Source organism: Harpia harpyja, chromosome 6 (genome assembly GCF_026419915.1).
Source record: "Harpia harpyja isolate bHarHar1 chromosome 6, bHarHar1 primary haplotype, whole genome shotgun sequence".
Taxonomy (NCBI): domain Eukaryota; kingdom Metazoa; phylum Chordata; class Aves; order Accipitriformes; family Accipitridae; genus Harpia; species Harpia harpyja.
Window position 1 is genome coordinate 42475676 of NC_068945.1, and position 27170 is coordinate 42502845.

A 27170-nucleotide genomic window follows, 5' to 3' on the forward strand; every position below is an offset into this window, starting at 1 on the left:
CCAGTTTGCATGCAGTTTATTATGAGTCGGCCTTAATCCTAATCTGTGGTCCCTCAGAGTTGCATAAAAAATGTTGATAGTTTGTTTATAATCTGTTTTTTAATTTGTTATCCACCTCTGTTCACTCTGACATTTGAGGCTTTCATGTGTACCTTTTGTGCAGTTCTGGGGCATAGATCCTTGGAAATGACCCTGATATTAGGATACAAAAAACCCAAACCAAAACATTTCAGGTATTTCCCTCAGTGTAGAAAATACATGCTTTTATTTAATTCTTCTAATATTTTAGTCTTTTAAAAACACATTTAAATAGGTGGTTACTTAAATTTATTTAATTTAACCATGGTGCTGATTGGTTGCTTCCTTTGTTTTTAAGTTCTCCTTGGATCATATCAAAAGGTAGTGTGTTCTGCTGGTATATTTTTCAGATACAGCAGTGGCCCCATTTCATCACACAATTGCATGCATTTGGGACAAAAACTGTTCTCAAACTTTAACAACGCTATTACATATGCTTTGTTGAGCCATGGGGATTGATGTTATTGAAAAAATAACACATTTAATTTGGATTTGATATGTCATTTGCACACAGTGAGTAGATTGTCACACTGTATTGGTAACTGTCCTAGATATTGGTAGATAAACAGTTTTATGTTTAAAATTAAACCAACCAAACTGAAAACCAAACCGACAAAACCGAAATAAAAAAGAGGTGAATCATCATCTTTTGACAGTACTATACAGAAGGTGAACTATACTCTGCCACTTATAAAAGAATATTGCATTATCTTCCAGTCTCACACTGAATATTGGAAGGGAAGTGTTGTTGAAAATGGAGGATTTATTCTGTATCCTCTGTTGTAGGGAATGGGAATACCTTTCCGCTCTGTTGCTTCCTGTTATTAGACCTCAGGTATTCAAGTAGAGTCCAGGGGCTGCTACCAGGGGAGAAGTAGATGCCGTATTGCTTAGTATCTCAAGGCTCTGTTGCCTACAGAAATTCTTGGTTCCTATGAGAACACAGGAGCCCAAGATTTGGGGTTTCTTGAAGATCAGGAGGCTAACGAGGAGCAAACACCTACCCCTCTGAAGAGAGCTAGACACCTGCCTAGCATCCACAATCTCAGCCATATCCTAGAATTAAGTGCTTAAGCTGGGCTAATCCTTTCTTATTTTCTTGTACGCAATATTCTTTACATAGAGCTTTCTGTGTGTAATACTCTACCATTTCATAACTGCTGGAGCTTCATGTCCACTAGATGTGCCTCAGATGGGTGGCCTGGGAGAGGCAGAATGCATAGAACTTCCTCTGTTAATTGCTGAGCACTCCTCGGAGCTGCCTCTGGCTGCCCGTAGTGAATGGCTTGCAGTAATCATCTACAGAGCAGTGCTGAAGCTAAGATCTTTGTTAAAATTGAAGTTGAAAGTCATTGCAATAACGTAATAATTGGCTGTTATGGCTCATTGTATCTCTTTTTTAAAAAGCAGTCTGTCTTTTGAAGTTCATCTCTCAGATAAGGACCAACATAGACATAAAAAGATTTTTTGGTGGCAAAATCAAGAACTTGTTCTTCAGTCTGTCTTGTTATTTGTGTGTGCACGCATGCGTATGTTTACTCAAAAAACTTAGTTGTTCTAGGCATTAATTGTCTAAAAATGCTGCAGAGAAAGAATTTTTACATGAAATGGGGTTGCATAAATGCAATATGGACTACACAGAAATATTTACAAAATCAGCACAAGATCAAATAATAATAAAAAGAAAAAAACATTCCTGCAGTCCATAAATCAGTCTGGTGTAAAATCCTTTGTCTATGTTGAACAGGACGAAGACCTTGACCCTTTTTCTGCCAGCAGTCTCCTTCCTTTCTGTGCCAATGCAATAAGGGAAGTGAGTCGCAAAGAGGGAATGCGGGTGGAAAACCTCGAACGAAAGGTGATAAGAGCAGGCTATGAGGAGAACACTGAGGACTTCCAGACAGCTCAGATGTTCAGGGATATTTTCCACTGTCTGGCTAGCCGGTCCCCTTGCCCCCGTGTCTGGGCTGCCTGGCGTGGTCCTGGCTCTGCCGCCTGCCTCGCTCCCTGGGCTGCTCTTCTCCACAAACGAAGTGCTTCAGACGTGTCCTTCCAGTGGAACATGCCTTTATTGGCTTTCCTTGGCTCTGAATGCTCTGTAATCCAAGCCAGCGGACCCCACGGGACCCCTGCCCCGCTGCCTGCTTTCCTGCCGGGAAGTGCTTGTCAGGGCTGTCCTCCCTCCCGGCCGGACACGCTCCCTCTTCCCGCGGCCGCCACTCCAGAGGTGCCACCTCTGAGACACTGGCTTCATGTAGTGAGGGAGCTGTTGGAAAAATGCCCCGCAGATCGGTGATCGTTCACACCTCTGTGTCGGGGACTCGACGTCATTCGGTTCAGTTTGGTTGCTTGGGAGGTTTGTTTGTACCTTAAATACGTGATCCTGTGAGATGAGAAGCTGAAGTTGTACCGCCACGGTAGATTCTCCCTGGTATAATCATGTTGTCAACTTTTTTCACCAGAGATGTCTGTTAAAGTTAATTAAGGGTCTGCAAAGTTGAGCAGAACAAGGCCAGAGAAAGTGTAAAGCCAAGCAGCTGTAGCTCAGTGACACATGATGCTATTTGGCTTCATTTTTCTCTAGAGCCTGAAAACACACCTTGCAGTATTTTGTTTTTTGTCAATCAAGAATTGGTGTGGCAGCTGTTGCGAGAGCCGACAAAACCTACAGAAGCTGATGATCATCACGGTGTGGGTGACTGGGGGTCTTGCTGGGTTTTTAGGAGGGAGCTAACTAATGTTCCTAGAGGCAAAATAAATTCCTTTTGGGGGTTGCTGAATAGTGTGGACTAACTGCACAGTTGCTCAGAGATTTCCAATAGCACCTTAAATGCATTAAATTTTTTAATGTCTTGAAAAACTTTCCATTTCAGACATTAAAAAACTTGTATAACAGGGGACTTGGAAAGTACAGTCAAGTTTAACTAATGTAATAAAAATCCTTACCCATCTTTGAGGATGACTGAGATTATCCTCTAGTTTCCCTCTGGACACTCGAAGGTGTGGGACCCCTTCCCTTGTCCTCAGGGGAGACAGATGAGACCTCCCCTGTTGAGGTGAGCTGCTCAGGGTGGTAGGACAGGAGAACCTCACAGGTGGGATGGATTCGTTTCCCATTCCCAGAGTTTCTCCAGTGGAAAAGGAGGTTAAGCTCAAAATGAAATGTTTCTCTAGTGACAAGAGAATATAAAGATTTCTGGTTTAGTGAACCAGCATAAGGCATGTGTACAAATCTACCTCTGTTGGTAGCTCAAATTTCCTGCTTGCACTGTTTTGCTTGAGAGAAATTACTCTAAAGCAGAATTTTACATCTATATAAAAATTTAATATTTCATTATCCAGCTTCTTTATTAAAACTCAAACTATGCTTTAGGGTTTAGACACACATGTCCTTACAAAACAAAGTAAAATATGTATATTCTTTTTCTGCAGTGATAAACTGAGGAATAAAGAATATTTGCTCCAAGAGTGGCAATGGTTGGGGAGCACATCCCTTTCTCTGGAAAATATGAATGTATAGGAGAGAGCTTTGAATAGCATATATATTTGCTGCTTTAAGTATTTCATGCTGATTTGTGGAGAAATGTATGGAAGCTACATTGTAAATGAATCTAACACTTGAACAATGTCTTGTGCACATTGTAAGCAAATCACAGCAATGCTAACACTTGCAGGAGATTTCGTTTGTCGTTCTCTGTACACTAATTTACATTATAAGAGAGATATATGTATAAGAGAGAGAAACTTTCTCATAGGAAGAGATTAAATTTGTTGACCCTTCTTTGCAGAATAAACCAACAGCAAAACTCAGGGTAGGAGACAGAAATTTGTAATTCTGGTAGCCAGCTAGCAAACTAAAAGGTTATGGTCTTACAAGAGCTGGATCAGAAGCAGGTTTTAACACTTTCTCTGAGTCATTTTATGAAGTGTTTTAGGTAGACTTGAAAGAATTTCAGAGAAGGTCTTTCAGTGGCCTGTCAAGAGTCACCTTCCCGACAAGGCAAAGCACTGACCTGGCAAGACTAATGCTAACGAAATAGATTATTATGAAATCCTTCCACAGATACTGCATGGGTTGTTTAGGCTTTTCGACTGCCTATGTGCGTCAGCGTAGTGAGAACTTGGCAGCAGGCCTGGGCTCCGTGAGACCTTCAAGGATGTCATTGGAAAGCCCTGAGGTTTTGCATCTTCCTTCGAAACAATGCTGTGGGAAGTTCAGATCTGCTCATCAGAGCAAAACTTACTCTTCAGCCATTGCACAAGTGCACTAGGGTTTTAGTTCCAGAGATTTCTGTTTAAAGATGCTGGGAGACCTACTGGTACATAATAGACATGTTTCTTTTGTGAACTTGCCTCGGTTGCTGGAAAGCCATGCCAGAATACTTGCTTTGCTCCATGCACTGCAGCTTCATGTCAAGCTGTTTTGACTGAAGGAAGTGTTACCGGCTCCGAATAGTCAAAATAACTAGTTCAGTTCTGAGAGCAGCAAAACTACGGTCCTTGTCAGAGGATTTGTGCCACTGTCATTGTAGCATTATGGTCAAAACCGATTTGGACATGTCTTCCTGGTGCTGAGCATCCATGCATGTGACTGCAAATATTCATTACGATTGAACAGCCAGGCCATTAATTGAGGTGCTTAAGTACAGATTTGAGGACATCTGGTTAGTCATTGCCTAAGGGTTGATTCGACTCACCGTGCAGCGGTGTCCTGTCCACTGATGGACAGAATAAAAGTTGCCTGTTGGAGAGTGTGTTGTGAGATGTCTCACCCCAGGGTATGGCCTCTCCTGGGCCTTAGTTCCAGAGATGAAATGCAGATCAGTGCTCCCAAAAGGCTGGTGGTCCTAAGTATTCTCATGGTGTGTGCAGAACACGAAGAGACCGTTCAACGTGCGGGATGGAAGGCAGGGAAACAGCTGAAGAGCGTTTTGCTCCAGCAGAGGTGACTAGGAGAGGAGCTCAGTGTGCCTCGCAGGTGCCCCCCGCCGGGACGGGAAGGACAAGGAGATCGGGCTCTCTACAGCCTCTAGATCTCTCTCCTTCCTCATGGCACTCGTGGGCCAGGGTTGTTGAGGGTCCATACGGACGTTGGTGGGCATGCACATTGTGTGAGCTTGGGGCCGTGTTCCCTATCCCCAGGAGCAAAGGGGTTGGTGTGGCAATGGACCACCGTGGCTCTGAACCACATGTTGCTTTCCAGCCTGCTCTTAGGGCAGCGGTGGCCCCAGCCAACACCTGCTTGGTTCCCTAATGGCTTAAGCACATTGAGATCCTCGGGTGGCGGGTCCTGCCAGCCAGTGCTACTCGTTTTTCCAGCCTGCTGCTCATGGTGGCATTGCGTATTCTGCAAACAGGACAAACCTCCTTAGCACGCGGAGCAGCAGAAGTGTTTGGGAACGGTTAACCCACAAAAGCTCAGAAATGGGGGTCGGTGGTGTTCTTTAAGTGCTTCACTTAATGGACTTGCGTCTGTCTCCTTTCTCCTCATCCACCAGCAGTGCTTTTCAGTCTTTGCCATCTTGGGAACTGCCTAATACTCATTCAGTGAGACCTGTCAAAAATGTTCTCGGTTTTGCCCCCTCTGGACAGCCATTCCTATGGATGGCCCCCAATGTCTGGGAGCTTCTGACCATTGGCTTACTGCTTGGCTGCTCTTACAGCAGCACAAGACAGGCAAATTCCTTTTGTCTGTGGGAGGATCGGACGGAGCCCGCTTAGGGCTTTGTTTCTACATTTGAACATTTTTAGTTACTCAGCATCAGAAAAAAATAAGCTCAAAGCACTCAAAAATGCACTCGCAGAGGCTAAGAAACGCTAGATCTAGATGGTTTAGAAGAATAAAGAAGAAATAAGGAAAATATTTCCTTGGTTGCTAGGACGCCTTTTTATCACTGCGATCAGTGTGGTTTGGGGTTTTTCTTTCTATTTAGATGTGTGACTTATTCATTATGGTTAGAGCATTGTTACAGTGTATTCTGACAATAGGTTGAAGTAAACGAGGGAGTTGACTAGCACTTTGATGTGAAAATTAGGTCTGAAGTGTAGATTGGCCCAGGATTTTAATTTTTCTTTGAAGGAAAAATAATGACGAGAGTTACTGATAGAAATTCATGGTTATCCTTTATTGAAAATGCCCTAAGTGGCATTTACTAGGACGTTTGTCCTCGAAATTTATTCTGTTTGCACAGGAACACTTTGCATCTCGTGCAGCTGAGAAAAGGAGTGTGAATTCAAAGCAGATATTTTCCTGCTAGCGTTACAGCCCCGGGTGGGGGGCTTTAGCATCACGGAGGGAAATCTATGTCTGGTTCTTTGTCTTCTGCTTTTTGTGACAAAGGAATTCCCATTTGAATTGCTCTGCTCCTTTCAAGCCCCCTCCGAGCCTCTGGGTTAGCAGCAGTCAGTCTTTGCAGTGTCCTGACGTCATCCAGTGTATGCATAAGCTCTGCTATTGTCTTACGGAGAGCAGGGGCTGGGGATTGCAGTATCTGGTGGCTGCTACCTATTTATGCCTGCCGGTATCACGGAAAGGACGCTGGCCGGCCCTTATCTCTTGGATTTAAGACAGACGCTCCTGCTTTTTGCTTCCTGAAGAAGGACCTTTGCTGCGGTTGGAAGGAAAAGCTGTCTGCGGTGTGGAGCAAAGGAGGGGAGAGGAGGAGAGAGGAGAATCTGGCCGCTTGGATAGCCTGGACTGCATTGTCTGGCTTCATGACCCCTGCTGCGTAGCAGTCTCATCCCTACTCTCATACACTCCCTCTGCCTTCCACTCTTTTTTCTTCTTTCCTTTTTAAAATAGCAGCATCTGGGGCCAGCCATGTTTGGCACTGAATCTTCATGTAAGTAAATGCATCCCACTTGCACCCTTTCTCTGTTGAGGATAGGGCTTGTTTTAGCCTCGCCGTACCCACCGCACTTGCATTCCCTTTGCTGTAGGTCATTGGCTAAAAGCTGCGGTCCTTGCCTGTTTACGAAGGGATGAAAGATGCCGGAGGGGAAGCATCTACCTCCTAACTGCGGGTGCATTCTCGATGCCGGCAGCAAGGCAGCGTAGGGCTGTCAGCGCTGCTGAATTCGGGCCACTGAAAGATGGGGAGAAAAAGGCAGTTTCGCTTGAACGTGTTAATTGATAAGATCGCATCTGTCAATGATCGGGAGTTGCAAACGCTCTAATGAATGCGCTACTGGGATGATATGTTTGGGGACTGGGAATGCTGCAGCATTAGAGGGGTGAGAGCTGGGGGAGAGTGATTTAATCAGCAGGAAAAGACTGTCTCATTTGCTTCATTTTTGTTCCTGGCAAAAAGGAGGCTTGCGTGGGATCCCTCCTGTAACTGCAGAATCCAAAATTAAATTAGGTGAAATTCTAAATATGAGGTGAAAAATGCAAAATAATAGGATCATTTATTTGTTTCTTCCTAATCTTTGTGCTGAAAAATCTTAACTGAGGCAGTCTGCTGTATAATAGCAGTGCAGACGCATGTCATTGAAAGCAAGCCAGTTTTGCTTCAACGAGAACAGTAATTACCTGCCTGGCAAATCTGGCTGCAGAGGAAGGCTGGGGCTTTATGTATAAATAATGTTGCCGGTGACAGTGCGGCTGTGTGGAGACCAGTCTGATCCAGTGATTATCGGGTGACTGAAAAATAGGAGACAGTCGGTTTACACTGTATTTTGTGCACAAATAGTGCTGCATGCTGAAAACGTGTCTCATTTGAATATGAAGCGGTGGCTCTTTTAGAGCGTTATAATGTGCAGCATGGTGTACTGTCTCTGTGCTGTCAGGCTGGGACCCGTTCTGCAGCTCGGCTCTTCCTGAGAAGTGTTGAGCATCGGGATACCTCATAATCACGTCCTCCTGGCTGTCAAACCCTCATGCTCCCAAAGGGTTAATGGGTCCTGTTGCCTGGCTCTGGCAGCTCCCCCCTCCTCTGCCACAACACCTGGTCAAGGTCAGGCAGCACAAAAACAACATTTGCCTTTAGATTTCTTTTGTTTGGGGACCCATTTTTCATGCATGGTTGTAAACATGTTTGCAGCTCTGGGTCAGCGGAGCGTGAGCAGAGATGCCAAATGTTGGAGCTGCATCTGTTTATACGCTGCCAGCTCTGTCAGCCCCAGCCCGTGTGTCTGTGGGGTCTGCCTCTGCGAAAACGCACATTAACGCGCTTTGAGAGAAAATCGGTGGCGTACCTGCCCTCTTGCAGAAAGCACGTACTGCATACGCGGGAAGTCAAATTATTCAGCCTCCTTCATTTTCATGGGCCTCTCTTGTTTTATGAGGTGCGCTAATAAATGGCTTGTTTGTCACATGGGGCTTTTTGGCTAAAGTCACTGGGTTGTACCACCAGCAGCTGTGGCTGCTTTTGTTTCCGTGGTCCCCACAATTTAGAAAAGGGCGACGGGAGCTTCCCTAGCAGCCACTACCTGTTTCCCAGCAGGGTCTAGCGGCATTATTTGCCTTTAAAAAAAGGGGTTAAACGCAACATGGCTAGTTGCCATCCATCCACGCAGAGACTGTGGCCAGTCTCTGCCTGCACTCCCCGGCCAGACGAGGATGAAGGCAGTGTGATGGCCTTGCCTTTGTTCAGATTCCCTCCCCTGAGCCTCTGCTCAGGCCTGGACCTCGTACCCCAAGGGGCCGCTTGGGACCCTGGAATTCCTCTCCGGGTTGGACTGGCCCACGGGAGGAGAGCGGGGTCACCGGTGATGCCCCCTGCACGCCTGCCCGCGCAGGGTAGCCCTTGCGTAACCAGCCCTGCCCGCACTGCTGCTGGAGGAATGGCGGGTTTGCTTTCAAAGAAAGAAAATTGGATCGAAATTAATTTAATCAAAACACAGCCACAGCTAGGGGTTTTGGGTCTTTCCTCTCCTCCTGTCTTCTTCCTATTTTCAAGCTGTCAAATGCCAACAGTGCGACTAATTGTTAATATTTCTGTCCGGCTAAAACATAAAATAAATAACATAAAAAATGAGTAAGATTCAGCATCATCTAGTCCTTGAAAACACGACAGGAGCCATTTCTGCTGCTGTCCAAAAAGCATGCAATGAGCAGATTACGTTTTTTTTAATCCTGCTGTTTACACTTAGTATTTAGGCTTGCATTTCTCTTTTCTCTGATTAAAAACCCAAGAAAAATGGTCAGAAGCAAATCCTGGTTTAGAACTTTTATTCTGTCACTCGGTATCAAAATATTTTAAATGTCAAATCAACTCTCATTCAGCGATCTCGGTTTTTCGTTTTGCTTTTAACAGCAGTCAGAAGGGCAATAAAAGAGAGTCCGAGGGCCCTTGTAGAAACACGGGCATCTGCTTGTCGCCTCCTGGATGCAGGGAAGGACAAACAGCGGGCGACGGCGGCCTGTGGAGGGGGATAAGGCAGCAGGCGATGCACAAACAGCCGCTAACGCTCTGGTGCATGATGAGCGAGGAAAGAGTATGTAAAGCAAAAACCCCGTGAAGTGTCCGTGGGAAGGGTAGCGCTGTGGCAGGGTAGTTGCCGTACGGTCATACTCAGTATTTTCCATCGGTCACGTGTCCTCTTTATAATCCCCACGGGAAACGTCTGCGCCAGAGACCCTTCATCTTCGATACTTTTGTGCTGATCCACTTGCAGCCGCGCCATCGGGGTGCTGTCGGGGGGCTGTATGCGTGGGGGGGGCAGCTCTCCGTCCCATGCCACCTCTCCGGCTGACCTGACAGATTTGTCTGCTTGCTGTAATTGTTTCACGTTCTGTAAGGGCTAAAGAAAACTTGGTTTGATAAAGCATTGGGGGAGGTCAGGGCGATGCGGCACCACCAAATCTGTCTGCGTGATGGGAAGAAATGGGGCAGGGTGCAATTCAGAGCCTGTAAAATGAGCAAAGTGGCACTCGGAGAGCCATGTCATGTGTGTCTGAGAATGTACACCGTGTGTGCTTCAGATGCCCCAGAGTAACTCAGTAGGAAGCTGCGAGGAAGGAATCGCACACACATGCGTATGCCACTCGCCCCAATGCTGTTGAAAGGACCTAGATGCGTGCTGTGAAAGTCTGAGGGGATGTTCTCAGTACCACTGCATTTGTTCATGCCAGGGTATTTTTAACCTAGCGGCAACGCTAAACTGTGAGGGTTATATGGGAGATTGTCTGGGCACTGCTCTTCCAGCCCGGGGTGCTTGGGGAGATGCTCATGGTGGTCCCTGTCTGGTAGATCAGCAGCTGCACTCTGGAAAGCGGAGAGACTCTGGACCAAAGGAGAGCTGACCAAAGGGCAGGAGAAATGCAAACCCAAAGGGCAAGCGGGGCTTTCCTCTGTCACGAGGCTAATGCTGGAAGGCTGCTCTCCACGGGGAGGCTGGGGAGTGCTGTGGAGAAGGGGAGAGCTTGCGTGTGCCAGGGAACACTGCTGTGCTTGTCCCAGGTTCACTGTACTGTCTCCTGCTCTGTCTGTTCAGAAAGTGCTTTTGTTCCTGGGCATTTTTTTGGTCAAACACTCTTCCAGCTAGAATGCGATAAATGGGAAAGGTTGCACCAAGATAATTGATTTTATGGCATCAGAAAAGTAGTCTCATAAAGCCCTGCAAAACAGCAGCAGCCAGCAGTGGAGAAATGAGAGATCTTAGCATCAGATATTAAGAGCAAGGACAATCCAATTGGCATGGGTGCTGCTGTCCTGGGCTGGTGTGCCTGCCTCCTCCTTTCCCCAGCACCGGTACTCACCCCCACCTGTGGGAGAGCCAGCCAAAACCTGACCCTGTCTGCAGGCAGGCAGTGTTGAGCAGGTCAGCTCCCCAGGCTGGTTCATGGGGTGGTTAAATGAGCAGAGGCACAAGGGAGGGTGGGACACTGCTGTTGAAACTGGTGGGATGGCAGCCTCAGCAAGAGTGGGCTCCACTGAACCAGCAGATGACCAAAATGCTCCTTTTGTGGGCATAAATAGCCCACTGCCGTCCGGGGTTGCCAAGACCAGTAATAACAGTAAGTACAGGTACCTGGCATCAGATGACAGCCGTGGTTTCACAATGATGTTACGCAGGTTTCTTAGGCAACTGTACGTCAAAGAGACGTTACAGGAACGTACCAGAAGCTGTAACTTTAAACCAATATATCTGGCTGCTGAGGTTCCTGCTGTTCCCCATAGAGTCAGGATTGTTGAACAAATTGCGGAACCAGGTCAAAGAGAGGCTTGGCTACACCAGCGTCAAATGCCAGAGTAAACCTGGATTATGAAAGGGATTGAGATTGCAGGAGCTGTAATAACCTTGAGAAATTCAGCAGTGAAACCTCCAAGATATTTGGAGGGAAAATGTAGTCTCGCCTCCTACTTCACAGTAGATTTTGAGGATTTACTGAGTGCTATTATTGTTATTTTTTAAATAAATGTATTTTTTAAAAATACAAACACGAGATAAGAGAGAGTTCTGCAGGTTCGGTAAACTCCTTTGGCTGTATTACTTTGTTGGATGCCTGAGGTGATGTCTTCAAGGGCTTGACTGTATGTGTGCTCAGGAGGACAGGGGCTTGAAGCTCAGCCCTCCTTCTCAGACAGCACCAACGGCAGCTCGAATTCGCTGTGTTGAGCTGTTTACAAGCAGGCAGCCGTTGGGAAAGTTTAAGTGCACCTTGCCCTTTCTTCCTCCACAAAGAAGAAGTGAATGGAGAGATGACTCACGCATTCGAGAGTGTTAGATGATCTGGCTCTTGCAGCCCTGGATCACCTTTCCTGTCTCATTGGTTTAGTGGTCGCAAGGATCTGATGTAAAGTTACTGGATACAGTGCTAGTCTGCCGTGTAGCTGTGTCCACACAGGAGCTTCTTGAATGGGGAAGAAATCTCAAGGTGTGTGCAGTGAATAGGGTAACCTTTTTTTTCAGATTGTTGAATTGGTTGGTCCTTGCCATAGCTAAAAGCATAAGCTATAATTAGTGGAGGGGTCTGTGATTGGTCAAAGGTGACAGACAATCTTTCAGATTTAAGACAAAAAATCATAGAATGTTAGGTTGAAGGGACCAGCTCCTCCCTCAAAGCAGGACTAATCTCCAAGTTCGAGCCAGTGAAAGATACCATCTCAATCCATCTGCATGTTTGCAAAATGGTATGAGATCAAAACAAGCTTCAACTTTGACCAGTTTAATTTACAGGACCAGAAATAGGGATAAATTTTTATGGCCAAGGACAACTGAAAGATTATTAGAGTCCCTTTGGGCCATGTGACCCAGATAGGAAGTGCAGTACATGCAGTGAGGACTGTGTCATGTTATTTGAGCTGGGGTAGAAGCAGTACTTTCATGTAATTTGGGGGTAATTAATGGGTATGCCAAGCAAAAAAATTTATTCGCAGAACAATCTAAGTCGTCTCTTTTCATCTTGGCTAGAATACCCTGCTTGATCCCTGAAGCAACAGGAAAAGGTCTGTAAAGTGCTACAAAAAGAGCATGTGGGATTCAGGGAGACAGAGTATTCCAGGTTTCAAGATTAATGGGTATCTTTCCTGTTTGGTGAAAATACTGATGTAACATCACCATTTAGACCCTTTCGTGTGAAGGTCACTATCTATAATGAGAGATTACAGAATCTTAGAAATGCCATTATGTTCCCTATTGTAAAGGATAGGATGCTGAGGCTCTATGTTAGGGAAATAAGCTGTACAACTGCAGAGAAAAACCCTTGCTACCCAGAATCGGGTGTAGCTCTGTGGAAAATTGGCTGGCTTTGCTGTGTTTGATCAAGGTGAAGCTTATGCTGAGATCAACTTCAGATGCTCAGAAACCGGGAGTGCAAGTGAACCCGTGTGCAAGTTGCAATTGCAAGTGCAATTCTACATAGACCAAGCATTGTGCCATTGCTTCCCAGCATTAGATGGAAAGTATTTTAGGAGTTCCTAGGGCTCTCTATGGAATTCATTTGGAAATGGTTTATTAAGTGTTTTGACTATTACATGGGAAGTAGAAGGGAGATTCTTGTGAAACTACAAGGCAGCTATACGAAATTGAAGTCTGATATGTTTGACCTCTTCTGAGAAATCCAGTGGCTGGGAAGATCTTTCCTCGGTGCAGTGAAACAAAGGATGCTGAGGTGACCCTCAAAGCACGCGAGGTAGTGTTTCAGCCTAAAGCAGGAGCCTAAGGTGAAAACGGTACAAAGTTGGTGAGCTTTTCAGAGAAAATATATAGCTCTAGTGGGGACTTTCCACGTTTGTGTAGCCCTTACATAGCGATTGCAAAGGTTTGACTGAAGGGAAGAAGGATGAGAGAGTGGTGGGAATGAGCTCTGGGAGAACATGCCTTGTGCTCAAAAGGTCTGTAGCCTAAGAAGCCATGAGGAGATTTTGAAGATGCCAGTGGAAAGATTACCCATCTCCCTTGGCCTCTCATATTTAACGTGCCACTCATTAGCCCAGGGATTTTGCAATCTACAGTGATGATATGATTTCATGTATGTCATCACTCCAGCAAATGCCGACTTACATTTTACCGCTAGGAATGAGTCTTGGAAAGCTGTTGTGTATTTGGATTTCCTGCTGTACTTGCCTGAGTGTGGAAGTACCAGTCTTATGGTGCATCAAGGAGTTTTAAGAGGATATGATCTTGATGTTGATGAGTTGTGGTTGTGCAAGTGCAGCAAAAGGAAATTGTACTCAGTTACATATTTTAAAAGTTCTTGGATGGGAGTAGAAAAAGGAGATCAGATATTTTTCACTTCATGTGTTTGCTGCATTTTTTAAAAGTAGTAAGGGATTGCAGGATGAGGACACCACTAGAAAAGAAATTCTGAGGGGGATATATTACAGCTCCATGGAGCTCAGAAAATGGCAGCTGACTCCACTTGTAAGATCTGTGCTACAAGAAAAGGAAAAACTGCTGTAAGAAGATAGCAGCTCAAGCAGAACCTGAAGTGCACAAATCGCTGGCTTATTGATACTTACCATGAATCACACTGACTCTGAACTGACTTAGCACAAGGAAAATACTGCTGGTCATATATTAAAAAAAAAAGAAAAGAAAAGCATCACAATTGGCAGTACTGAAAGATGCTAAAAAGGTGTATTTAACATTCAGGAAAAAAGCTGAATGTGGAAAATATTAGCACCACTAACCTTTTTTCCTGTCAGCTGCATTCATTGCTGCCATTAGTAAGGTATCTAGGACTGTCGCAGCGGCAGTAAATTCTGCCAGTGTATTTGCATAGAGGTGATAACCAGTCACTCAAACCATCCATCTGCTGCAAAACACTCTCAAACTTTGATTTAGATTATCAAAGAGAATACAGTAGATCAGAAATGTTGAAATAGCTGGTGAAGAAACACATCAAGTTGTGTGTGAAGATCCTGTGCTGTGCTTTGTCATCCACAAGGACACGAGCCCAAAACAGTCCCAACTAAAAAGCCCTGGAAATTTTATAGCCAGCGAATGGAGGCAAAGGTCTGCTAGAGGGTTAAGTAAGCCAGGGAAAGTGTTCTGTAACTCAGCAACGTATATCAGCCTGGCTGTTCTCTGTGTCCTCTGCTGCTTGCGTGGGCCACTGTGGTAACTCCAGATAAGCTGTTATTATTATGTACAGAGTGAAGAGGGTGATAATCAGGCTGCCTGTGCAAATGGATGGAGAAAAGCTCTGAATGGTGGAAATGAGCAGCCAGATAAAAAGCAGCAAGATCTGAGCTGTAAGCTCAAGAGTGGACGTTCCTCCAAGAAACCACCCAAGTGTGAGAGGCCTAGCGCACGACCATTGAATGGGAGGACACGGTGTCCTCTGTCACAGGACAGAAGAGCGGCTCTGTGGCAGATTCCTCTGCGACTGCTGACCAGCTGGTGATGTCCTTCTGAGGCTTCAGCTGGAATGTTGTGATAGCACAAGGAGATGGCAGCCGGATGAAGGATTTCTCAAGGGTCTTAAATAAGACCTACTACATCATCTTTAGTATCATTTACAGTTGCCACACTATAGTGGGACTACTGGGTGTTGCCCCAGCCCGTAGGGATACAGCAGCTTACGGTGACCAAGAGATATAAGTTGCCTACTTGGGATAAAGGGCTGGTGGTCTGTCACAGCAGAGAGGGGTCCCGCACGGAACGGGCATTCAAAGGCCTTTGCACGGGACCTTTTCTAGAGTTGCCTTCATAGGTATAAATATTGTCATGACTGGGGTTCTCGCTGTGCTGGGATACCCCTCCACGCCACAGCAGGCGGCATTGCTGCGGGCACTGCGCGTCGCAGCCTGCAGCGGCCGTCTGTATGGAGAGAGACGTGAGCTTGGTCGCTCTGGGGCATTGCGTGCATGCTAATGGCTGGGAGTCTCTGCGGGTCTTGGCTGCGCGTCAGAGAGGAATGAAGCTGTAGATTGAAAACCAGTGCCCTGTACTGCAGGAGTTCAGTGAACTACGTGCCTGGCATTTAGTTAGTTTATATCTTGTTTGTGCGTCTGCAGTGACATTCAATTAATTCTTCCATAAAATAAAGTATAGATAAATACGCACACAGAATTACGCAAAAAGACAAGAAGAAAAGGCTCGTGCTTGGACTTGCCATCCTTAAGAGTATCCCCTTAAAAACAGAGGCTTCCCTGAGGGAACAAAGTGATGTGACTCTCTAATCCGGAATGTCAGCGCAGCCACCGTCACTGTAGAGCGAGGCGCTGCGGGAAGCCGCTGCTGCCTGCAGTCTGGCAGTAAATACGCGGCGTCTGCATTTCCAGTTATTCTCCTTTAGTTCGCTGATTTGTATGTACTCCAAATCAGTTTTGGTTTACACTAGGAAGAAAGAGGTGTCTTTTTGTCATTGAACCATCTAACTATGGACGAAGGAGTTAAAAAAAACTCCCAGTTTTGATCTCTCTATATATGTAGTATGTGTGTATATATTTTTTAATTTTTTTTTTTTTTTTTACTTTGACAGTGTTGTGAGTGAAAACTATAACTGCCTTGGTTTTGCTAGAGTTGTAAAACAGACCAGTTGACCGAAGTTAAAGCAGTTGTTTCCTGGTGAAGGAAGAGCCTGAAGCTGTCTCCCTGTATAGCATATCCCTGCTGATGTGAAGCTGTGGTCTTACTGCTTCTCTCCAGGGAGTTCAGTACCATGGCAGGTAGTAACTCTTGTTGTTCCTGTGTGTGGGGAGCCCAAAAGTTTACATATATCTGGAGATTGGACTACCCTCTCATCTCCAGAAGCATTGCAGACATACTGACAGAAGAGGATGGAGGTATATCGTGGATGGCATGGGCAAGCCTGCATTGCAGCTGACTCATGTGCTGCCTTATGTACAGGTAAGGGAGGATTATGCTGCCAAGTTGGCTTTCAGAAACTGGAATTTCATCTCTGAAAATCAGCTGCTGGAGGTTACTGATTGCTTTGTTGTTGCTTTTTTTTTAATTGGCTAAAATCTGGCTGTTAGTCCTGTCTTTATTTCAGAAGCTCAGTCTAGAAATACTTTTCAAAGGGAAAGATGCACATCTATTAAATCCTAAACTAATGATAGTTGTTGGGCTGTGCTTCTGCTTTCCAGCATCCAAACTCACGGAACTGGTCTGATTAAATAATTTTGAAGAAGAAAATGAGGACGGCCAGTCATATAGTAGCAAAAGTTATCAGTGGATATAGTCAGAATGAAATTTAAGCAAAATCAACTTGTGAAGAGCAATCTGAGACATTAAACTATAAAATAATTAGTGAATGAGATAATCATGATAGGACAAAAAATATTTTAGAACATTTTAAAAAATCACCTTGTTCTCCAACATTTCATTTGCTTTCATTCTTTACAAGAACAATGGAGCACTAGCTATGAGCAAAAGTAGAGGTAACTTCCTTTTTTCTTTATAAAGTTGCTTTTTCCAGGGCCTTGTACATGAGCCCAAGGCAAAACACGGCCTTCATGGACTCAAGTTTTATGTGATTGCTTCTGTGCAAGTGATTTCACACCAGCTACAGCAGGATGCTAATGTCCAAAAATAAGTCAACAACAGCTGTTGTCTTATGGCACAAGTCACTGCAATCGAGTTTGTGTATTGGCCATTTGCAGCTGGTCACCTTTTCTTAGGGAACAGCATGTCAAGGTGGTTTTGAGCAATGAGCCTTGTCCTAAATAGGTGTTGAAAACCTTTGTTCTGTGTTCTTAAGAGCTTAGGCTGATTGATGAGATCAGTCTTTTCTGTGATTACTCTTCTCAGAAATAGTACATGATCTCTTACAAGGTTTGTCTGTATGTGTCCTTACTTAGGTTTAAATAAAAATGTGATTTTTTTTTTTTAACAAGGTTAATTAAGATGGTACAAAAAAACCTCTACAGAGATTCTCAATTAGGACTGGATTGAGTTAACAAGGTGCAGGTTTAAGGTTAATTGAAATAAACTTTCTTAGCTGAAATAAGAATGTCCATGAACTATACTGCGTCAAAATGTGAGTGCAGGCAGGTCAAAGTACTTTAAAGTAATACTCACGTAAAAATGTCAACATGGTTTATTGGTTTTGTTTTTAATGTCTTTCATAACGTTTCTTGTAGTTTTCAGAAACTCAGAATGAAATATCACCTTGTTTGCTGTGCTCTCAGGTTTCTTAACAAGCATGAATGACCTTTGAAAAAGGGTTTGAAGTTCACATCTGCCAAAGATGAACTACAGTTTCTAAGCATAACAAATGAATAACTTTGTTTTCTTTGATCTTGCTGCCGTGCAGTCGGGCCTTTGGTGATGTTTCTGCAAAGCTGATGATATATATTTGGAGGATGCCAAGGAAGTGGATACTAGGTAGTGTTAATTGCCTGACCCATAGATATGGCCATGCTTCCCTGAGATGCTTGCTTGTGGGAAGACCTAGAGACTTGTCTATTGATCCATAGCAGCAGAGCGTGAACAACTCTGAGAGCACGAGGGGAGAAGGGCCTTCTTAAATTTATGAGGGTGTTATCTGTAATAGTTCAGCACTTAAGCCATTGTCCAAGGTGGTATAAAAGTTAGTCTTTACACCAAACAGCTTACTGTTTTATGTTCTGTTCTGGATCTAAATACTAAACTTGAGCTGGTTTTAAAACTTTTGAGATTCTGACAAAAACAGGTATTGAGCACAGAATGTATTTTGCAAGCTGTTGCAAAATCAAGTATGAGCTAGATGGCTGATCTGCAGAGACTGAAATAAACTCAAGGAGAAGAACAGTTGGAAACCAGAAGGAGAAGGTCAGATCATCTTCATTCTTGAGCAACAAGAAAATTGAGGAGGTGTGATGAGCTAGAAGAGAGAAGGAAGTCTGCAACATGGAAGATCCTGGAATAGTAAATTCTCGAATTGTGGAGGATTTGGAAAGTGTGAGAGCTAAAATCTCGTATGCCGAATAGGCACCCAGAGTATATATGCGTAAGAGAGTGGGGAGGATGAGAGAAGCAGTAGGAGGGGTAGATGTGAACAGGTTTGATGGTGGAGTGCTTAATCCTGCCCACCCTTCTTCCTTAAAGAAGACCTGCTGCCATTCCTATGAAGAAATCAAGACATATCCTTAAGATGTAAAATGGAAATGGTGGAAAATGCTGGAAATGCTGTTGAAATGATTCTAGATGAGAAGGTGGATGGTAGATAATTTGCCATACTAAATGTTACCATGCAGTCCTTGACTGCTGAGTGAACAAGAGTTTATCATGTCCATGGAGCCAGTCCCCCTGCTGCGGCTTGAGGGGGTGGGAAAATAGGGCAATGTCTCTAGGGCTGGGGTGGCTAAGCTGTGACGACCAAGGTGATCCAGGGTTGAGGGTGTTGACACAAATCCTACTTTATTTCCGAATCTTTTCAGAGTTTGGAGTGGAGGCAGGGTCCTTTTTCCTTCCCTCACTTTCCGATGGCTGCTCTTGTGATTTTCTCTAGGTCTGTCAATCCTGACTGTAGTCTGTTTTACTGAAAGCACCAATTAAGTAGCCGAGCATTTGCTCTTCCTCCCAGATGGTTCCCTCTTCAATGCGGGAAGCAATCTGTGCTGTAACAAAACGGGCAGGAGCCCAAGCTGTAATCTTGTACACAGATCAGTGCAGCCTGCCGTTTGAAGCTGAATTAATAGTGGGATGTGAGCTAACAGTGTAGTTCGCAGGAAAGAGCAGAACCAGGGTGAGGTGGGAGTGGGGGAGAGGAGAAACTGCCTGATGCTGTTTTGTTTGAGCCTGGCTTGCTCCTAATCCTGCTAGCCATTCAGCCTTGATGGTAGCAATAAGCCTGAGTACCAGCTGTGCCTTCCCATGGGCTGCCGTGTTATTTTCAGCTCCTGTGAAAATGAGGCATTTCCATTTAATTTGCATCTTTTTCCCCTTCTCTTTCTCTAATGAACAAGTGAGTACAGCACATGCATTTATGCCCTCCTTAGTGATGCCTCCCCTCCTTTCAGCTGCATCTACTGTAAGATCCCTTTCAATCCATTGCTTGCTTTACATCTAGCATCTTGTAGTTCAGAGAAAGTAACTGAAAGTCTCTGCTTATTGATGAGATCTCCTGCAGCTTCTAGCTGCTCTGCAGGCACTTTTGTTCAGAACTTGGATTTCTGAGCATAGGCCTATTCACCCATTCAGCATCACAAGTATGGCCCCGCAGAGATTTTCCTGCTGGATAGTTTTCCCTTTACTCTGAAAAATCTCCTATTTTCAGAATGTGTATTGGGAACTTACTGGAAGAGCTACCTCAGTTTTCCTCCCTGTTTTTCAGAACTCTAGAGATGACAGTGGAGAAAATTGCTGAACATGCCACTGTTTCATGTGCTGTATGATCACTTCCAACAGTCAGTGTTTCAGGTTCTCCCTGGAAGCTTAGTCTTTACTGTCCTCAGCTGTAAAAAGCACGATGCTCTCCTTTCTGTTACAGCCTATACAGCATGCCGGATAGGTTGCCTGAGCATAAAAAGGTGCACTGAATTAATTCAGTAAATCTAAAAAAGGCCATTTCTCAGTCTGTGGTGAGCAGACCAGGTTTAGAGAGCTTGGTGTGCTACAGAGAGGGCTTAGCTAGGTCTCTGGCATGAACAAGTCAAAGTGTCCAAAGTATAGGTAGCCAAAAGATAACGTATGTATTTTCAATTTACATGTAGGCATTGAGTATTTTGAAAGTGGATGTAAATCTGTTCTAAAGCTAAAAGACTTACTCTTTTTTGATAGAATCCCTGAAATGGTAAGAAAGATAAGTAAGATGAAAACAAGCCTGTCCTTCTGGAGAAGGGAAGCAAACAGACATCTGGAGAAAATAGTTATTGTTATCTATGACATGGCCTTAAGTTATTTGGCTTGGAACAGTCTATCATATTTTTATCTTGAACCTGTCGCTTCTTTATTTGTTGCTAGTGACTGACTCCCAGTACTGCATGTGGTTTAGCTGGTCAGGCTCAGTGAGATGCACAGTGCATCTCAGACACCAGACTTAGTCATTTTGTCCACTGCAAATGCAACTGGCTGTTCTTCAGGCTCCAGCCCTTGCTGTGGCCACTCTGGTTTGTGTAGTTACAGTTCATGACGTTTTCTCAGAAATTGTTTGGTGGATTATTTTGTTAAGCACCCAATTTTGAGAGGAAACTTTTCATCAAGTCCTGTTAGGTAGTTAGGTTTTCTGCTCAGTGGGACTTTCTGGTCTCTGAGTGGACTGATAAGGGTCGTCTTTAACAGGTAAGGAAGAGAATTTGACTCTTCAGCTACAGCTTCACAGCTGAAGCACTTTCACCCCAATACATCTCTGCACAACGCAATGCTGCTTCTAATTCCAGTCACTAATTCCATCTGCTTTGGGCAAGTTTTAAGAGTTGTTTGGCAGCAAGTGCCTGTGGTGAGTGGAAGGTAGCTGCCGTGTTTGCAGAGCAGTGCTTGCTTAAAGCAATGGCAGAATTTTGTGTTGTAGTTATTTATACCCCTATTTTTGTGTTCTCTAGCTGTGTTTGTGGCAGTTACTGGGTAAAAGAATAAGAGCACATGTATGTGCTCTTATTGTATGTAATAAACATTTTACATATGCATACAATATTATTACATATAGCTTTTATGTAAGAAAGAAGCTGTATGTTACCTTTTTACTTTACATCCTCCTTCAGGGAGAAGGCTAGCTGCCAGTTGTGGGTTTGGGGGTTTCTGTTGTCAACTCTAGTGTTGGGATATAAAGAGAGGAACTGAGTCAAGGCTATGAAATGTAGTAAATTTGGAACTGAAAACAGCGACTTTAAATGCAGTCATTTCCCAAGCAATGACATTTTAGTCATATTCCAATCAAATTTTAGCGCTGATCAGCCAGGGGATGTTTCCATTGCTGAATTCTACTTCGGTTCTTGGTATCATTTCAGATTGAAGGAAAACAGTGGTTTTGTCATAGATTTGATCCTAGTATTTGAGGTAAAACAACGAATTACAAAAAGAATCAGTTTCAAAATTGGCTGATTGTTTTAAATCATTACTTTTTAATAATTCTTTTTCATTCCTTAATATTTCAGCTGGGCATTAATGTGATATCAGTCTAGGTTGAGTTACTACTCGTACACTTAGATTATAGTTTTTCATCGCACCTTAAGTTTTATTCTATTACCGTTAGGCAGAATCTTGTAAAACATCGATGTCAGAGAGCTGAGCTGAAAAAGACGTATCTTCTGAATAAAGGTAGTTAGATGCTTCCTGAAAAGCCAGTAATGAGATAACAAATGTCTATCAAAGCATTCAGATTATTACATCTTCTCCTGTGGGCCAGTAGCGCTGAGGTTGACCAGCTAGATTTACCCTTGAAATAATGTTGTGGGTGTCGATGGCCCAGGCTGGGGTCATTTTGCCCCACTCACTTATATGACCTATAGGCTTGTTTTGTTGCTGCATTGTCGTTCTCCAGCAGCAGGATGCTCTGGGGTAGGGACCCGACTACCTGGAGTCCTGAAGTGTAATCCTTTAGCATCTTCTGTTATTTGCCCTAACCACATCTTTCTCCAGGCTTGAGCATTGTGTTTACAAAATGATTCTCTTGGGCAAAAGTCTTCAATATCTGCTTGTATTCAGAAGGAATACTACATTTTTAGTCTTTGTGAGTGATTTAAGATGTGCTCCCAAATGTACACACTGTATATATTTGTACTTTTATATAGGTGCTTTTTAATAGCAATACTAACCCATTTTTATTGGTGGGTGATGCAGCTGAAGAATGCAAGACATGAAGGGGTCGTTTGGGGCTCAGATCAGTTGCCTAAATGAGGCATCTAGAGCCATTTCAGATGCCCTAGGACATATTTCACCCGGCCTCCAGCTGTTGGTCCCTGGGGGTATGCTGCGTGTGCCTTGTGCCAGTGTATCAGCTACCCTATGCATCTCAAACAGCTTTGGATGCACGTGCTTAGACAACCAAATCAAGCTCTTTTTGTCATCATTTATGTAATCCTAAAGAGAGCTGGTCATGTTAAGTAATGTGGGAATCTCAGATTCCTGACTAACTGCAGGGATTTTGGGGGTTTTGTTTTGTTTTGCTTTGAGCAGTAGAGAGTAAAAGTCACAATGATGATGATGAACTTGGACTCTGGCAAGGCACACGTGTCAACTGTTGCCGTGATTAACACCGGCTGCTCAGCAGCACGGGCTCAGGGCTCGGGGAACATGCTGTACTCGAATTATCTGGCTTAGAAATGCCCTCCACTTGCCATTTGCAAGCAGGGACAGACAGAAGACAAACATTTCTTCCCCTAAATATGGGACTTGTTATAGCTTAGTTGCTTGGCAATCCACTTGACTGTAAAATAAGCAGACTATTAAGCAATGCTACTGGTTTCCTTCCTTCTATGGCTTTACGGGATATTTTGTGATCTTTGTACCGTTACAGCCTTTGCAACCATCTGTTCAACTGCAGTGGGAGATACACACTGCTGCCACGGGTCTGTCTTTGGGGGAGAGAAAGCCACTGCGTTTTCAGGTGTTCCTCCTGTTGTTTTTTTCTATATGACACTGCATTTCTATTCCCACCACTTCCCTTCCTCCTTTTTAAGCTTACTGGCAACATCTGTTGCTGCTGTCTATAATTATACTCGGCACAGGGAGAAGGGGAGACACTGAGCGCAGCTGCTGCCTGTGCCTTCTCCGTAGGTATTCAAAGTCGTGTATTAATATAATGACACTTCTAGATTCCTTCATCGTTTATTTCCCCCTGATCCAAAACAAATTCTTCTCTCTCAACCGTGTATGGACTAAACCTTAACTCTATGTCCTCCCTTGGTGGGGAAAAACAGAACCACCTACTGTCAGGAAAAAACATTAGTTTCCATATTGCATTATATTTATATAAGATATAAATATAAATATTTTCTATTTCTATTTATTTATGTGGCTATCCTGTGATTGAAGTAGTGTCATCTGCATGCAAAACCTTGAAAACCCTCTGCAGGATGCAAGTGTATTTTTGATCCCATGTAGATAGCTGTACTGCCTGTGATCAAAATAATAATGGTGATTATTAATAATTATTAATAGATATTGCGACTAGTAATAGTTCTGAATAATACTAATAAAATACAAATAAAAGATTCCAGATTGTGAGCCAGGTTTGCCTCAGGGCCATTGGAAGAAAGCTGTTTTGAAAATCCGGGTTTATGTTTGTAGAAGTTACCTCAGGTTCTGGCATCCTTTATCTCGATATGCCCTTTTCCTACTGTTCAGTATAGTAAGTGACCAGAGCATAATAATTTAACCAACAGCTATAAGGAAAAGGAAAAGAATAGAAAGGACAATTTCTATATGTCGCTAACTATAGGATAAAGAACGACAGTCTCGTTTGGTGCAAATTCACAGTACATCCTTGTATATTTGACATTTAGAGTTGAAAACTTGCTTTAATCTTATTCTTTTCATATCATGTCATTTGACTTTACCAGCCGATGAGCCCTGAAATGTGGTTACAGTCACCGCAGGAAGTACTAAATGGAAGAGCATTCAAATAGGGAATTACCAGAACTGTGATTACCTAATGACTGCAATACACTCGGTAAGCAAGACATGCAAATTTGAATGGGACAACATCTTGAATCTCCCATAGTAGTGGGTAAAATCCTCAATTTGTCATTCTTTCTTTGGTACTCGGCCTGCTGATGAGTATGCACAGAAATGCAGGTCGTCGGTAGGCTGACGTTCTGGTCCGGCGGTGTGTGGGAGCAGGCTGCCGTGGTTGCACTTGAGGACAGAAAGCCGAAGAGTCTTGAAGGTAGAGATCGGGGCCAGGGGGGGTTCTGAACAGCAAAGCGCCCTTTCAGGTATTAAGCCAGCTCTGTGAAACCAGCAGTAAGATAGACACTAATTAACACCGTTAAATACAAAAACCATATAATACACACACACACACACACACATATTGTGTGATATGTATTGCATACATTAAATTTACATACAAAGTTAGTGTCATTTCTACTTGCTTCAATGTATTGCTCTTTAATACCAGAAACAGATTTACTGTCAGAAAAGAGCGAAAATACAGACATGCTCACTGTCTACACATTTAAAATGCACAGAGGGAGTCCTACATTAAACAGAATTATAGATCTCACTTTCCAAAGAAACACAACTTTAATGAAATCTGTCAGATGGCAATCATACAAACATGCTTTGATGCCTTTAAAATGATAGATCATTATTTTTCCAGAGGGGAAAAGCATATACAGAACACAAATTTTAATTATGCCTGAGAAGACTGAAAGTTTTTAACATTTCAAATAAATATGGATGTGACATTTTATCTGAGTTCTTTTATGATTTTCGGTACAGGCCTCATTAGATTCAGCTGCTGTTTATGGCATTCGACATATGGCAGTATATTTAGCTCTAAAACGCTGAAGATAGGAATTTTATATAAAGGTTGAGGGACAAACTGAGTCAGAAGGGGTTCGTCACTTAATAAATGGAGCTAAGTTTTTTCTGTGAGGGGTATGTCTATATAGTGCAGTGGAGAGAGCTTCCAGTGAGCTCGTGGAGTAATACCAGAGCAATATCATTCTTCCGCATTGTACTCCAGTTATTTAGTCTGTCAAGCTGTTTAATAGGGTTTTGCAGCTGTCTTGGATGAACATGAGCATCTTCACGCGGCGTTGTCGGATGGCAGCACACGGGGTTTCTGAAGCAGGAAGCAGTGGTTCAGGGTGTTCTGTAACACATCTTGCTGTAGCGTTTACATGTCCTCTCCATCTTTTACAGTGTCAGGTTTGTTCAGATCCATGCTAAATTTATGTTGAAGGATTTTGTTGTTGTTGGAGAGGTTGTGTGATGATAGTTGGTTTTTGGCATTTCCTTTTCTACCAGTAAATGTTCTAGCATGAACAAACTAACTCCCCTACTTTTCTTCTGAACCAACTCTCAGTGATATTTTTTAAATCCCATTTTATTGAGCGCTTTATCTAAGACCTTCCAAAGGATCCTACTGAAGATGTGCTCTGTTCCTCAAATTTGAAGTTTTTAAAGTGCCTTAATTTAAACCTCTGCAATTATAAGGTATTTTCTAAAATCTTGATCTAAGTTTGCTTCTTACTGTCCTTCTGAGAAACATTTTATCATCAAAATGTGCTGATAATTTGCTTATTTAACTAGTTGGTTTTCATCTAATTCGCATAAGTTTCGATTGCCACACAGTTATAAATGGAATAAGCATTTGAAAATACTGGACAAACCTGCATCTTATTGTTCCTTCCATGGAAAAAAATTCTGCTTCTATCAGTACACTGAGTGAGGAATCAGACCTCTCAAATTCTAACAATTGGTCTTAATCTAACATTTCATGGTTTTGGTTGCTGTTATTGCTCATACTTGTAGCTCACCCAAAATCAATATACTTCTCACAAGTATATAGACAGAGCCATTATTTGGGGACAGACTTTATAGCAGGGCCTGTAGCAATAGGACAAGGGGTAATGGTTTTAAACTAAAAGAGGGTAGATTTAGACTAGATATTAAGGAAGAAATTTTTTACAATGAAGGTGGTGAACCACTGGCACAGGTTGCCCAGAGATGCTGTAGATGCCCCATCCCTGGAAACGTTCCATGTCAGGCTGGACGGGGCTCTGAGCAACCTGGTCTAGTTGAAGATGTCCCTGCTCATTGCAGGGTGGTTGGACTAGATGGCCTTTAAAGGTCCCTTCCAACCCAAACTATTCTATGATTCCATGATTATTTTTAACTAAAAGACGTATAACCTTCAAATATGTTCTGTTAGACCCAAGAAAGTCTCCAGATGATTTCACCTGTATCTCTCAGAGACCCTCTATAAAACATGTGGAAAACCAGGCCATTCCTAATAGGAGGAGATTTCCGTAAAGGAAAATAAGCTTTACCAAAACCAGCAGCTCTGATCAGCCTGGAGAAGCATCGTTGTATTTCTCAAGCATCTCTTCTGAAGAAGGTGTGAGCGTGTTTGTGCTCTAGTCACCCAGCCTGTTTTCCAGGAAGATGCAAGAAGACATGAAATTAAGTTCCGAAGGTGAATGACAGTCTGGGAAAATAAAAGACATGTCTTCAATCTATTTGTCGTGCTAACATCCCACGTAGAGATAGGCAGGAAGATTCTAGCTGGCCGTAAGGGGAAGATTGGAGGAAAATACTCGGAGATAAACCTATCAGATGTGGTTGCAGTGCTACAGTTGCAGGTCTCAGTAAAATGGATTGGCTTTCTAAGCTTTTTTGCAAAGGCACCTCGATACATTGTTTTCCAGCATGTGCTACATAAGCCAACAGCTGAATACATAAACAAACGCATCTCAAGCTTTCTGTGCTATAAATAAAGGCATCTCTCTCACCTGCCTATTAAAGATCACATATCTGAGGACCACTTTTCCTAGTTTCTTTGCTTAAGTAAAAGATGTCTAAGTGATCTTAAAAGGCTGTCTGTAAACTTATGCAGAAGACAGCTGCTTCAGTGTCTTTCTGACACCCTAACTAGGGTGGAGAGGGGCATTTCCATGGGAGCTTCATCACAAAGCAAAGCTTCTGGGCTGCCCTGTGAGCCCTGAGACATCCCCGTGGGTTGATGGATTTGGCTATCCTAATTGCACCGGGGAAGTGGGAAATTCCTGCCTTTTCAGCAGGACTGGGAAGGCTTGAAGCAATCTTAACATACACCTGTGGCTTCATCTTCTGTATTACTCTCAGAGGAAAGTGAATCAACAAGGCTT

General features: G+C 43.6%; 1 protein-coding gene across 9 annotated transcripts in view; it reads left to right on the forward strand.

Moving 5' to 3' along the window:
• ST7 (suppression of tumorigenicity 7) overlaps positions 1-27170 on the forward strand; it is a 157169-nt gene that overhangs the window by 36416 nt on the left and 93583 nt on the right. The window contains exon 1 of one of the 9 annotated variants that reach the window (XM_052788973.1): positions 6522-6920. The exons of 7 other annotated variants lie outside the window; for them this stretch is intronic. In XM_052788973.1, the coding sequence (XP_052644933.1) occupies positions 6899-6920 (22 nt within the window). In that variant the 5' untranslated portion in view covers positions 6522-6898. Of the gene's footprint in view, positions 1-6521; positions 6921-11865; positions 11900-27170 lie in introns of those variants that run through there. One more of the 9 variants, XM_052788974.1, reaches the window with a different exon arrangement.